The following is a 15038-nucleotide window of genomic DNA, read 5'->3' on the forward strand; positions in this document are numbered from 1 at the left end:
GAAGCTGAATATTATTTAAATGGAGAAAGACTGCAGAAACCTGCAGCGCAGAGGGATTTGGGGGTCCTCGTGCATGAATCACAAAAAACTAGTATACAAGTTCAACAGGTAATAGGGAAGGCAAATGGAATGCTGGCCTTTATTTCAAAGGAATTGGAGTGGAAAAATAGGGGAGTCTTGCTCAAACTATACAAGGCACTAGTTAGATCACACCTAGAATATTGTGAACAGTTTAGGTTCCCTTATCTAAGGAAAGATATACTGACATTGGAGGCAGTCCAAAGAAGGTTCACTACGCTGATCCCGGGTTTGGAGGGATTTTCTTATGAGGAGAGGTTGAATAGGTTGCGTCTGTACTCATTGGAGTTTAGAAGAATGATAGGCGACCTTATTGAAACATATAGGATTCTTAGGGGGCTTGACAAGGTAGATGCTGAGAGGTTGTTTCCCCTTGTGGGAGTGTCTAGGACCAGAGGGCATGATCTCAGAGTAAGGGGTCACCCATTTAAGACAGAGATGAGGGGGAATTTCTTCTCTCAGAGGGTAGTGAATCTGTGGAATTCTTTACTGCAGAGAGCTGTAGAGGCTGGGTCGTTTAGTATATTCAAGGCTGAGGTAGACAGGTTTTAATCAGTAAGGGAATCAAGGGTTATGGGGAAAAGGCAGGAAAGTGGAATTGAGGATTATCAGATCAACCATGATCTCATTGAATGGCAGAGCAGACTTGATGGGCTGAATGGCCCACTTCTGCTCCCACGTCTTATGGTCTTTTGGTCTTATAAAACTAGGCACTGTAATGCGAAATTGTCGTCCTGGGATAAACAAGTGTAAGGCAGTGCCATGAACTAACACAGAATAAATCAATGCAATGCTGTGGCATGAGACTGACAGTTGAGAAACTGAGAAGTCATAGTACAATGGACTCTGAGCAATGTTATGCACAGCATCTGCCACACCCATAGTTATTAGGTTGACACAAAGTCTGCAGTCCCATTATATTGCTGACTCTGCATTATTACCCAACCAGGAAAAACGGAGATCGCACTGCCATTGCAATTCCAATTGAATCAATGTCACTATAAAGGCCAGTTAACTGTCTATTGACATTAAAATGATGGAAAATTACTGGCGGTGCTATGGATACACAGAACCTTTACAAACTTTGCATTGCTCTTATTATACTGCCAATGGTGCCAAGATGAAGGTGACCTGGCAACACTTGTGTAAATTTAATTGGTCTCCATACAGTAAGTAGCATAATGAGAAGATACCAGCACTTTTAAAATAAAGTGTATACTGGCTAATCCTTATTGGAAAAGCACACAAAATATTATGGCACTGGGAAATTTGGGTTTCCAGGATTTAAATGCCCCATAAATAGATGTCAAGAGAAATATAAAATTGGCCAAGTCAACATATTGGCAGTCTTCCCTCATTCCAAAGCTGATACCCCTGTTCCCTACTCAGCAACTCCTCCAGTGGCTTAACAGCTGAGATTGCAGTTTAGGAAGTTGCGCGCAAGCTGGTACATACTTTCAACTTGCATTATTTCTCCATCAGGTTTAGCTGAGTGATTTACAGAGGGTCCCTTCCTTTTTAAAACAGTGATTTAATTTTCAATGCACTTAGGCTGTCTGAGACACAGAACTGTCAATCGGGAGCAGTGAGGGCTGAGTGATTTGGACAGGATCTATACCATCTTCTCCAAATATACTAAGTCTGAGCTCACTTCCACTTGCCTCTGGCTTTTGCCAACATGGTGACAGGGTGCTATTACTAACAAGTGCATGAAATTGTCTCCCACACCTCGACAAATTTAACAAAAGCCAGTCACATTACATATGGAGAATGTCAAACCCAGCACATCTCTGTTCAGTGTTGTCGAGCTGACAGGTGACAAACTTTAACATTCGTTGGCTCTTGGAATCTTAGCTCAGTTCACTTCTTGTTCTGTGTTCATCGGTTGCATTTCTTGAACAGAACTCACTGCATCTGGAGTGTCAGCATTGCTCTCAGCTCTCTCCACTGGTTGGTAACCTTCCTCTCTGGGCAGACACAGGCACCATCCTGCCCCTGAAAGATCCAGCAGCTCATAAGGAATTCTGAATCCGTCAAATTCATCCTTATGTTGGGATAGTGTCTTCAGGTACAGGCAGCTCAGCACTATTCCAATAACCTGAAACAAACAATGTGCCAGTTTACTTATATTGTTATACAGCTTCTGACAGGAAAAATATCTGGCCAACATGGATGATTAATTTTAGAAATGTCAGCTGATCCATATTTTGTATCTTTGCTAGCTTTTGCTCCCTCTATTAATATTTTTCCTCACGGATTTTCATGGTACAAGGAAAACAACAGACATAAACTCTGGTAACTTTGGTGGGAGGAGCAATTTGTTTTTTTTTATATACAGAAGCACTGGCACAAGACCTTTACCTAGCAGGTGATTTGTTGCTTCTTATATTCTACTCGCTCAATTCAAGTGGCGTACCTTTGCAACATGTTAAAAAAAACTGGTCTGGTATAAATCTCTCTTTCTTTTGCTTAAGCCAAGCAATAAATTAAATCATCTGTTCTCAGCTCGCAGGCTGCGCTGCTCTCCCACAGCCAGCTGGACATACACAACACATCCGCCCACCCTTCATCCACCATTAGCACAACAATTGAGGGAGGCAAATCTGTAGGAGGGGAAAGTCCAACTTTTCTTGAGGTAATAGTTCAAACATACTCTGCTCACCATCAGATCCCAGGAAGTGAACACATTTTTAAGATGGCAGTCGTGTGCATCTGGAAAGAGCATAGCTTAAGAAAAAGTGTCGATCTATTGTCCGTCTGCCAATAATCCAAATGACATGTAGAGAACAAATTAATAATAATTTGGAACTATGTTCAATCACTTTTATAGATAGAACATTCAAGAGGGAAAGGTGGAAAGCACAACGTATTCCAATCATAAGGCCAATCTTACAAACATATTCATGTCTTTGCCTTATTAAGTCTTCATCCCTTCTGAAATCAATTTTTTCCTGTGAGGTATTCTATTTATTTTACTGTAATTACAACATCTGAATTCCTTTTCCCTCCTGTGAAACAGCATCAAAACTCTTCAATTCCATTGAGATATCCTTTATTATCAATGATGTGATGCGCATACAACCAGCTTACTGTGATATTGTCTAATTGAATAACAATGAGAGAGCAGCCATATTGATTTCATTAAACTCATACAGCGGCTTAGCTTGCCAAGGTATCCAGTTATCAAGCTATGAATCAGGCTCCTTTTTAATTAAGTCAGTGCAATTCTTGTCAAATAAGGAGGAAAAGCTCAAAGGAAGGAAAAGAAAGAGTTACTCAGAGCTTTTATTATTGAAGTGCAGTCATCTCATCATGTTCATTATTGACACTTTCAGTTGAAACACTGGTCAACAATGACTGGAGCGGCCTGGAGCTGGCATATTATTACAGGAGGTTACATCCTTATACTTTGACAATGAAGCTTCTTCACTTGACAAAGACGAATACAAAATTGCAGAGATAAAGACCAACAATAAATTGCAAAGAAGTTTAATTCATATAATCATAGAAATGTGCAACACAGAAGGAAGACATTTGACCTGTTCTGCCAGTGCTGGTTCTTTGAAAGAGCAACTGTGCCTAATCCCACAACCCGCTTTTGGTTTGTAACCCTGTAATTTCCTCACTCTCTTTTAAAATTATTTAAGCAGTCTACCATCTTTTCAGGCAGAATGTTAACCATCCCGACAAAGTGAGAAACTGAGTGAAAATATTTCTCATCTCTCCTCCAGATCTTATTTCCAATGCCTTTAAACCTATGGACTGAGTAATATGCTCCCAAAGCGGGCATGGTTTCCACATTAGGCTTGATGATGCCGGGCAGCGTTTCTGATGTCATCACGCCAGTTTTGAATTATATGGTATGCACACAGGCTTAAAAGTCAGAACCCTGCCTATGCTATGGTAATTTTTAAAATTTATTCACGGGAGGTGGGCATTGCTGGCTAGGCCAGCAATTATTGCCCATTCCTAATTGTCCTTGTGAAGATGGTGATGAGCCACCTTCTTGAACCGCTGCAGTCCCTGTGGTGTAGGTACACCCACAGTGCTGTTAGGGAGCGAGTTCCAAGATTTTGATCTAGTGACAGTGGAGGAACAGTGATTTTTCCAAGTCAGGATGGTGTGTGGCTTGGAAGGGAAATTCCAGGTGGTGATGCTCCCATGTGTCTGTTGCCCTTGTCTGTGACATATGGGCATTAAGGTCTCAGTGGGAGATACAACCTCCAATGAGGAGGAGGATGGGGAGTCACTGATAGTTCGTGAAGGGGACAGAGCAGTGCCAGAGCCTGAGGGTTTGGTGCCACTCAGAGGCCCTCCGCAGAGGCCTAGGAGGTCTAATCCAGCCCCTAGAGTCGATACGTAGAGATTGAGCTATCTGCAATTGTAGAGACTTAATTCAGGAGAAGACTCAGGCTATCAAGAGCTATCGAGAGCCAACGGTCACATCACTCCGTGACATGCTCACAGGGGAGATCTCCTCCAACTTCATAGGGATGCACCCGATGCCTGTGGCTCTGAAGGTTACTGTCGCGCTCAACTTCTTTGCAACAGGCTCATTCCAGGCAGCCTGTGGAGACCTCAGTGACATCACACAACCTGCTGCACACCACTGCATTCACCTTAAAAGCCGGCAGACTGCCCAATTACATTTCTTCCAGAGACCTCTTACTCAATCCTGCACCTGCTGGGTCCCCTTACACTGCTGGGGGACCTTTAAGGTATGTGACCATGTCCTGGGTCATGGCCTACGACCTCAAAGGCCGGACATCCCGCCCTATAGCACTCATTGGGCGGGAAGAAGGTCTCAAACCCATCCTTCAGCTTGATTAGCCCCAACCAACGTATTATCAGGTGCGTTTCGAAGGCAAGACTGGAAGTCAAAAAGCTGCTGACTTCCCGGTGCAGATCCTGCCCTCAACGCCCCAACGTTTTATTCAGCTCCATGACTTCTAGTTACTGACCCACTTATCAGAGGGAATAAGTTTTCTCCATTTCTACTCTAGCTAAACCTCTAATCGTCTAGAAATCCTCTAATAGGTCACCTCTAGCTGTTCCAGGGAGAACAGTAACTTTTCTAATCAGAATTGAAGTCCCTCATTCCTGGGAACATCCTGGTAAACCTCCTCTGTGCCCTTTTCCCTTAATTGTGGGGCCCAGAATTGTCCACAATACTCCAGCTGAGGTTGTACCAAAAATTAATGAAGTTCTAGCATGCTATCTTTGCTTTTATATTCTATCCCTCTATTTATGCAACCAAGAAACCTTCATGTTTTTTTAACCACTTCATCAACTTGTCCTGCCACCTCCAGGATTTTTGTATATAGGCTCCAAGGTTCTCTGCTTTCTAAGCTTTTCACAATTGTGCCATTTGTGATATACTGTCTTTCTATATTGCTCCTCCCCATATCACACTTCATGCACTGAACTCCTAAGTCATGCTTCTGCACATTTCACCATCCTGGTTATGCCATTTTGAAGCCAGCAACTATCTATTACTTTGTCAAGTTTTGTATTAGCTGAAATCTTTGTAATGCTGTTGTCTAGACCCATGACTAAACCATTATAAAAATTAAAAAGACTAAGGAGTCAAAGTGATACTTGGTGCAAAGCTCCAATAATCTTAAAGTAATCCATCCAGCACCATCCCTTGTTCCCTGTCACTGAGCCAATTTTGTATCACTAACACCACGTTCCCCCTAATTCCATGCGCTTTCATCTTCTGTGTGAATGCCTTCTGAAAATCCATATATACAACATCCACTGCATTAACTTGATCAATCTTCTCTGTTACTTCCTCAAAGAATTCAATCAAGTTAGACAGACACAAATTGCCTTTAACAAATCCTTGCTGGCTTTCCTTGAGTAACCCATGTTTATCCAAAGGAAAAGTTTATTTTGTCCCTGATAATTATTTCCTATAATTTCCCCACCATCAACGTTAGGCTGACTGGTCTGCCATCTCTCTTCTCTTGAATAATGGTACAACGTTAAGAACTCCCCCCTTCTCTGGCACTACTCCTGTGTCGAATGAGGATTAAAAGATTGTGACCAATGGCTCTGGTATTTCTACCTTTGCTTCTTTAAACAACCTGGGATGCATTCCATCTGGACTTATCAAATTTCAGTAATGTTAATCTTTTTAGTATGTCTTCTTTATCTATTGTCATCCTGTCCATAGCTTCCTGTTCCTTTTTTCTTGTAAACTTTACATCATTATGACTCATCATTGGGGGACCAGGAGCCATTGTAGGTCAGCGAGCATAGGGGTGATAGGTAAACGGGACTTGGTGCAAGTTAGAATATGGATAGCAGAAAATTAGATAGGTTCAAGTGCAAAAGTTCAAAGGCCAGCCAGGAAAGCAATGAAATAGTTGAGTCTGGAGATAACAATGGCATAGATGAGAATTTTAGCAACAACTGCTCCAAGGTACAGGTGGAGATAGATGATATAATGGAGGTGGAATTCAGTGATCTTTGTGAAGAAGAGCATATGAGTTTGGAAGCTAAACTTCGGATTAAGTAGGATGCTGAGATTATGAGCAGTCTGCTTTAACCTGAGACTGTGGCTGATAATTAGATGTGTTTTAACTTTAAGTGAGAAGTAAATCATTCAGGGCTGGCATTACATCTTCATGCCTCAGCAGCAATAATTATGTGCACAGAATAACCTGGGTCAGCTGCACATCCATAATTCTTGAGAGAAAAAAATTGAGTCTCAGTTGGAGAAAGGTCTTATTTCAGTGCTACAAATCAGGAAACGTGACTAGGAAAACAATTTCAGCTTCATAAACCAACTGAGGACGGCTAAAGGTTAAAATTTGTAGCACTTCTTAAGGCAGTCTCAAACTAGTTGAACTTGATTTGTTCACTGAAGCTATTTCACCAATGCTATAAAGTGTCGGCTATATGCAAAGTTGAACAAAGTATTTCATTTATATAGTGCTTTTCATTACCTCAGCACTTCAGAGTCAATGATACACTATTACTGTTGTCAAGTAGGTTGGAGGACTGAATGTAGGGAATGGGGTTGGGTGATCATTCGTGTTGGGTTGGGATGAGAGGTAACATGTGGATAGGAAGGGTGAAAGGTTAGGGGAATGAGGAAGCTGTATCAGGCTGAGACCTGGCACTTTCCCCATACAATGAGAGCTGGGGTTATCTATCAACTTACACTGCAGCTCAGCAGTGCCCAGGGTCAGAGGCTGTGTCTGGGAACTGGGAGCAGTTTGCTGGTCTATCTTCCTGGACAACCTGTAACAATAACTTGACTTCAAAAGTAAAGGATATAAAGATGATTAAAAGTCTCCTGAAGAAACCTTTATTAATAACTCAACAATACAGCAGATTTAATTAACTTCAGATTCTACTCACCCATAAACACATTTCAATTTATATGGTACAGCTAGTATTGTCATTATGTTTGAGCCATGAGTTTTTAATTAGCTTCATTTTTCTGCCAAAGACCAAATTCATTTTGTCAATTCTAAATATTTACTGTGTTCTTAAACTGTGGCGCAGAGTTGAGAGTCTAATTAACATTGCTCTTCATTAGAATTACTGACTTCAGGGGATGCTGATAAAAACATCACTTTAAATTTCTCCATATGTAAGCATCAATTTGCTCACTGCCAGTCACCGCCCACCCCCAGCAAGTACCTCACTCAAGTGCCCACTCATCATGGGCAAGCTCAGGCAGTGAACATCAGCATGTTATTGGCTGGCGGAGGGCATCACAGTCAGGACAGCCATGCACACTCTTTATAACAGGTGTCACGGGACAGAGATCGAGAGCAGAACCAACTGAGGCCAGGGTTTGTGAGGTCATATGTAATGTCTCAGCTGTGGCCTGACTGAAATTAGCTAGTTTATCCCAGGGTAGGATTAAAACCATGGGACATTACTGGCCTGTGCAGTTTACTAACACACTGGACAGTGCATTTACCTCAGAGCCCATTCTCCTATTTCATCTTCCACAATATATGTAACTCTTTCCTAGGACAAGTGAGCTCTGATTTGTTGAATTCCTAAAGAGCCTGATGAGGACCAGGAAGTCACAATTTGCCCTTGGTGACTCCAGCTCAGATCTCCTTGCAGCGGGCAGCTTGGAATCCAGCTTAAAAAGGATTCAAAGAGGGAATTTTGAAAGGGATTGGTATCAAATTGGATCATGACAATGCGCTCAAGGACTTTGGAGAGGAAAGCAAGATGAGATAAGCAATGGTAGGTGGGGTTGGGGAGTAGTAAAGGTGGAAGCATGGAGTAGTGAAATAGGCCTCTAGACAAGCAATAACCTGGCATTGTCACACTCACAGAATCATACATTGCAGCTACACTCCTTTGTCACCATCCCTGGGTAGATCCTGTCCCACTGACAGGACAGACCCACCAGAGGTGGCGGCACAATGGCCCTCAGTTAGAAGGGAGTAGTCCTGGGAGTCCTCAACACTGACTCTGGATCTCATGAAGTCTCATGGCATCAGGTCAAACATAGGCAAGGAGACCTCCTGCTAATTATCACCTATAGCACCCCCCTCAGCTAGTGAATCAGGTATTTTTGTTTTTGTTTAGTGAATCAGTGCTCCTTCATAATGAGCACAATTTGGAAGAAATACTGAAAGTAGCATGAGCACAGAATTACTCTGGGTGGGAGATTTCAATGTCTACCATTAAGAGTCGTTCAGCATCACCATTACTGACTGAGCTGGCCAAGTCCTTAAGAGCTTATCAGCCAGACTGGGCCAGAGAGAACTGATTTGAAACTATACTGCTGTTCCTTCAGTGTCGCTAGCTTTTGAGGCATGAGATCTGTTGTACAAATTGACAGGAGTGTAAAATGGCATTAGCATACAATGTAAAAATTCCAACTGCCCTGAGCTATACGCATAGCAGTTGTTTGACAGTCCAATAATTAATATGGAATCAGCACAATGTCTCAATGGCCTGAATGTTACGCTCCTCACTGGTGGGTGGGGGAGTCTGAAATGGAAGGGGTGGGATTCCCTCTGGGTTCTCGCCCGCCCCAAACACACAGCGATTTTACGCTGGAGCGGACAAGGCCTTGGACGGGAATCCCGCCCTTGCCCCTTTGAGGCCCTTAAGTAGCCAATTAATGGCCACCCGGCCTCTTACTCGAGACCCTGATCACCCCCCCTGGTGAGACCCCAGGCCTTCTCTACCCTCCCTGCTCTGGGAACCATTACACTTGTCCTCCAGCATTTAGGCTCCGACAGGTAGGTGTAGTTCCTCTTCTGCAGTTGCTGCGGGGACTGGAGAGCTGCCGGCCAATCAGATTGGCTGGTACCTCTCTAAGTTGGGACTTCCTCCCAAGTGAGGGGCAGAAATTGGCTGCGGGGTAGTCGGAGTCAGCAGCTGCTGACTCTGTGGATGGCGGGAGGGGAGCCCCCACCTTCTGAAAAATTCAGGCCAATTACAACATTAATTTCGGGTAAAATTAAGTCTTTTTTTTCCCCAGGCTAAAACTGGTTGACAATCTTGAAAACAAATAGTCTGTACAAGTGCAAGAATTTGATTCATCACATGCGCATAAAAGTGCTTAGTGCCCGAATGTCTTTTAAATAGGCACTAACTGTTGTACACATATTGCTTGGACCATTTCATCCAGCATTGGAAAACCAGATGTTTTCTGTGCAGGATTCAAATCCTGAAATGCACTGCCTGTGTGATGTGTCAGCCTTGGCTCAGTGTTAACACTCTCACTACTGAGTCCTAAGCTTCTGAGTTCAAGACCCACTCCAGAAACTGGGCACAAAATCCAGGATGTCACTCCAGTAAAGTCCTGAGGGAATGCTGCACTGCTGGAGGTGCCGTCTGGTGGATCAGCTCCCCTGTTTCCAGATCTCAGCTGATGCTGTTCTGTCAGCAGCTGCTATTGGGAACAACTGCAACAAATTGCCTTTATATGGTGCCTTTGAAATAGTAAAATGTCCCAAGGCAACACAATTTGACACTGATCAACATAAGTATACATTAGAACTGATGACTTGGGGTTGAAGGAACATTTTAAAGGAGGAGAGAGAAGCTTATGAAGGGAATTCCAGAGCTTAGTGCCTAGATAGCTGAAGGCACCTCTTTCAATAGTGCAGTGGTTAAAATAGAGAATGCAAAAGATGCCAGAACTGCATGAATGCAAAGAGCTCGAAGGCTGTTACAGAAATGTTACATTGGGGGATTTGAAAACAAGGATCAGAAGCTATTGCTTGCTACAGTATGTACATTGCCTTAATACTCGATTGTTGTGGAGCACTGGAGTGTCAATATTGTCTTCTGAAGTCATGCACTCTTTTGTTGTGAGCAAGGGTTCAAGAACCTGAAAATGAAAATTTAATCTATCTTATTTTCTACGATATCTAATTGGGCTGATACTCCAGAGCAACTGCTACATTGCTGGAGATGCTGCCTTTCAATGGGATGACAGTCAGCGGCGGCCCATCTGCCCTCTCAGGTGGACATAAAAGATCCCAGGGCACTACTTCGCATTCCTGCCACATCCAGTCATGAATGGTAGTGCTCAATTAAACAACTCACTGGAGGAGGCTTCACAAATATCTCCATCCTCAATGATGGGGGAGCTCATCACATCAGTGCAAAAGGCAAGGCTGAAGCATTTTCAACAGTCTTCAGCCGGAAGTGCCAAGTGGCTCTCCAGCCTCACCTCGGCCTCCTGTGGAGGTTCCCAGTATCACAGATGCCAGTGATGGAAGGGGTCATCAGCAGTAATATCAAGTGGCAATAACATGCTCACTGATGCTCAGTTTGGATTCTGCCAGGGTCACTCAGCTCCTAACCTCATGACAGCCTTGGTTCAAACATGGGCAAAAAAGCTGATCTCCAGAGGTGAGGCGACTGTGATTGCCCTTGACATCCAGGCAGCATTTGACTAAGGAGCCCTAGCAAAACTGGAGTCAATGGGAATCAGGGGGTAAACACTCCGCTGGTTGTAGTCATACCTAGCATAAAGGAAAATGGCTGTAGTTGTTGGAGGTCAATCATCTCAATTCCAGGACATCACTGCAGGAGTTCCTCAGGATAGTGTCCTAGGCCCAACCATCTTCAGTTGCTTCATCAATGATCTTCCCTCCATCATAAGGTCAGAAGTGGGGATGTTTTCTGATGATTGCACAATGTTCAGCACCGTTCGTGATTCCTCAGGTACTGAAGTTGTCCATGTCCAAATGGACAATATCCAGGCTTGGGCTGACAAATGGTAAGTAACATTCATGCCACACATGTGCCTGGCAATGACCATCTCCAACAAGAGAGAATTTAACCATTGCCACTTGACATTCAATGGCATTACCATCACTGAAACCCCCCACTATTAACATTCTAAGGGTTACCATTGACCAGAAACTGAACTGGACTAGCCATATAAAAACTGTGGCTACAGGCGCAGGTCAGAGGCTAGGAATCCTGCAGAGAGTGACTCATTTCCTGACTCCCCAAAGCCTGTTCACCATCTACAAGGCACAAGTCAGGACTGTGATGGCATTCTCTCCACTTGCCTGGATGAGTGCAGCTCTAACAACCCTCAAGAAGCTTGACACCGTCCAGGACAAAGCAGCCCGCTTGACTGGCACCCCATCCACAAACATTGACTCCCTCCTTCACCGATGCACAGTAGCAGCAATGTGTACTATCTGCAAAATGTACTCTAGATACTCACCAAGCTTCCTTAGACACCACCTTTCAAACCCATGACCGCTGCCATCTAGAAGGACAAGGGCAGCAGGCAGATGGGAACACCACCACTTGGAAGTTCTCCTCCAAGTCACTCACCATCCTGACTTGGAAATATATTGCCCTTCCTTCATTGTCGCTGGGTCAAAATCCTGGATCTCTCTTCTTAACAGCACTGTGGGTGTACCTACACCACAGGGATTGTATCGGTTCAAGAAGGCAGCTGACCAACAACTTCTCAAGGGAAACTAGGGGTAGGCAATAAATGCTGCCCTAGCCAGTGATGCTCACAACCCATGAACGAATAAAAGAAAAGAGCAGGACGGGATGGTCCAGTCATTATAATATTGCTGTTTGTGTGAGCTTGCTGTGCACAAAATGGCTGTCGTATTTCCCACGTTGCAACAGTGGTTAATGCTGGCTGGGCTTTGGGATGTTCTGAGGTTGTGCTGAAATCCAAGTTCTCTCTTTTCTCACTGCATAGGACAGATTGGGTTAATGGAGCCAAGTCAGTGAAATGTGTGCCAAGATGTGAAATGGAAGTTAGCTTTTGTTCCATTTGCTTTAATGGATAAATGACAAGAAAACAGATGGTGATTTAATATCTGCTGACAGGAGAAGTGCACAACAATGCTCTCAAAACAAAATTCAAATGAGCTGTTGGCTAATTGTTAACTATTTACTGAAGCCAAACCAAAGTCATTAATATGATTGGCCACAATCTGTGATCTGTAAATGTCCTATTTAATTGCACCAGAGAGCTCATTATGCAGTAAGACTGCCACATACTATAACTCGGTTTGTTATGGGATTCAACACAAATGCAGCAGCTGGATATTACTGAATGGCAGGTCTGCAGAAACGTTGACCTATGTGCATTTCGGGTGCCAGATTGCGCGACTATACCAAGCTCAGTACCTGCAAGAGCTGTAGACTCAACAACTCACACGACCAAGGTTAAAGACACTGTGGCGTGGGCACGATTTCACATTCTTCTATCCTGCTCAACACCCTTACATTTCCATTCTTTCCTTCTTCTGCTGACTCAATCCCCAGGGTACGTCTTGTCCCTCACCTGAGTTCATGTGAGAGTCTTGGCAGTGCCAGCAGACTGGTTGAGTGGGATAACACAGTTTTACCTGACCCCATTTTTACTCGGCCTCCACTTACTTCCGATAGGGTCAGTAGCTTCTTTGCCAGCCTCTTTTCTGTATTCTCTCTGTGCATCTACCACTGCCTTCTGTGAGGTCGCTAACTCCAAAACCAGGGATTAACCCAGAATCGTACTGATCTGTAAACCTTGGAAATTGTGTCTTTACCTTAAAATACAGTTACTTCAGATGAGTTTCTGTACAAGTTTATTTTTGTTCTAATCAGGCTCAGGGAAATGGTTCAGCATAAGAAGTTGTAAAAAGCCGTTCAGCCCCTCAAACACTTCTGCCATGAACTTCAAATGTTGTCCCTTTCCCTTCTATGCCAGCACTGCTCTGGATCAGCGTGCACAGACTGAAACCTCACTGGAAGCTTCCGGCTGACTGACTACTTCGAAGCCATCGATTGATATTTCCTTCCCTTGTCATTTCATGCTTGTGATCTGCGTAAAACATTTAATTTTTATGTGGGTATAAATCCTCCAGTTTGTGAGACTTTCAACTAATGGTCAGACTGAATCTCCACAGCCTTAACCGGCAATCCGAGGAACGCTTGTCTCCCAGACTGTGCTTTTCAGTCACTCCATGTGTCTCCTAGTCCCCACTCAACCGTGCTGGGTTCCAGAAATCAAACGTGAACCTGACCACATCAACATGTCAAAATGCATTGGTATTCACTTTTAATGTAATCTTTTGAAAAACAAGATTGAACTAAAACTCTGAATAAAGAAGAATACAATGTATTCTTTCTGTGTATGTACAGGATGGAAGATTCCAATAACCCCATTTTGTTAAATGCACTGCCTGGTGTGGAACTGTCATTCAACAACTGGAATGACGCCAGGTTCTGAGCTGATCATGACTAAGGTGGCAATAGGGGCAACTACAATTTGCCTGGATACCCCCTGAATTACAAGAGTGACTACACTTCATTGGCTGGAAAACGCTTTGTGAAAAATGCGACAAAAAAGTTTTGATGTGGAGTGTGTGTTACCATCCGTGTCATGCAGTGACCCTCAGACGGTAAGTTCACCTGTGGACAGGGCTGGGCTGTGATATGCCTCATGTGGATGATTAGCCTGCTGAGATCCCCTGTCCACACTTAGCAAACTTGGGCGAGGTACTGTAATTCGGCCCGTGGGGACAGAACACAGCATTTCCAGGAAAGGAGAGGATAAAGTGGAAAAAGTAGTTTTTAAATGAAAGATGCTAATTTTCAGTGACACACTGATTTTCCCCATTTGATTGAATCAAACATGCTGAAGCCAAGTTTTGGGAGGAAGTTTGAACAATTCAGGCTGTAGCATACTGAATGTCAGTGCCAGATGAATTTGACATTTAAGGGTGAGAAAGTGATCGATGAGAACCAGGATATTTGAAGAGAGCAGTTTTTAAACACAAAACATGCTTATTTTCTACTCTCTGAACACTGTACAAATAGGAATGATGATGTTAGATTTGACCCTTGCGAAAAACACCAGGCTGTTTGAAGACACCTTGGTTAGCTCCTACTCATTACTTCTTGATGTGAATGAATGAAAACTGCAAAAAGTACATTATCAAGATAACACTGATATATAATAAGCCTACAGAGTTACCTCAGATTTAATGATTTTTACAGCAGGGCTAGAACCTATTAACCAAACAGTCTGTCTCAGCTTTCCTTTAAAATTATTCTTGGGACATGACTAATGTTGGCAAAGCAACATTCATTTGCCCACTTCTGAAGGTATACACCATGTAGTGTGGGACTGGGGTCACATGTAGGCCAGTCCAGGTCTGGTGGGCAGCTTCCCTTCCTTGACAGACATCAGTTCTGTATAATGCAGGTACCATAGTCACTTTTCCATTTTCTGGATTTCCACATCAGAGGCCATGCAGAACCTACAGAGGCTGTTTATGTGAAGGAACCAGTTTTCAAAGAGTTGTTTTGCAGAGGCTTTTATAGGTGAGGTTTAGGAAGTGAACTTCAGTCTCAGTTGCTGCGAGTGGATCAGAGGCTTTCTCCAAACAGATCCCCCCACAGAACAGGCAGACTGGAAGAAGAATAGCAAAGGAAATTCATTTTCAATTTTAAACATGGCTACAAGAAAAGAGCTGGGAGTGGGATTA

The 15038-nt window shown here is 43.4% G+C and overlaps 1 protein-coding gene across 4 annotated transcripts in view; it reads right to left on the minus strand.

The window, feature by feature from the left end:
• Window positions 1–756: 756 nt before the first annotated feature.
• Window positions 757–15038, minus strand: part of zgc:110329 (uncharacterized protein LOC550500 homolog) — a 188675-nt gene continuing 174393 nt past the window's right edge. For all 4 annotated transcript variants that reach the window (XM_041209088.1, XM_041209084.1, XM_041209086.1 and 1 more), the window contains one exon: window positions 757–2176. In XM_041209088.1, coding sequence (XP_041065022.1) covers window positions 1934–2176 — 243 coding nt within the window. In that variant the 3' untranslated portion in view covers window positions 757–1933. The remainder of the gene's footprint in view (window positions 2177–15038) is intronic.

The sequence above is a fragment of the Carcharodon carcharias genome, chromosome 17, assembly GCF_017639515.1.
Source record: "Carcharodon carcharias isolate sCarCar2 chromosome 17, sCarCar2.pri, whole genome shotgun sequence".
Taxonomy (NCBI): Eukaryota; Metazoa; Chordata; class Chondrichthyes; order Lamniformes; family Lamnidae; genus Carcharodon; species Carcharodon carcharias.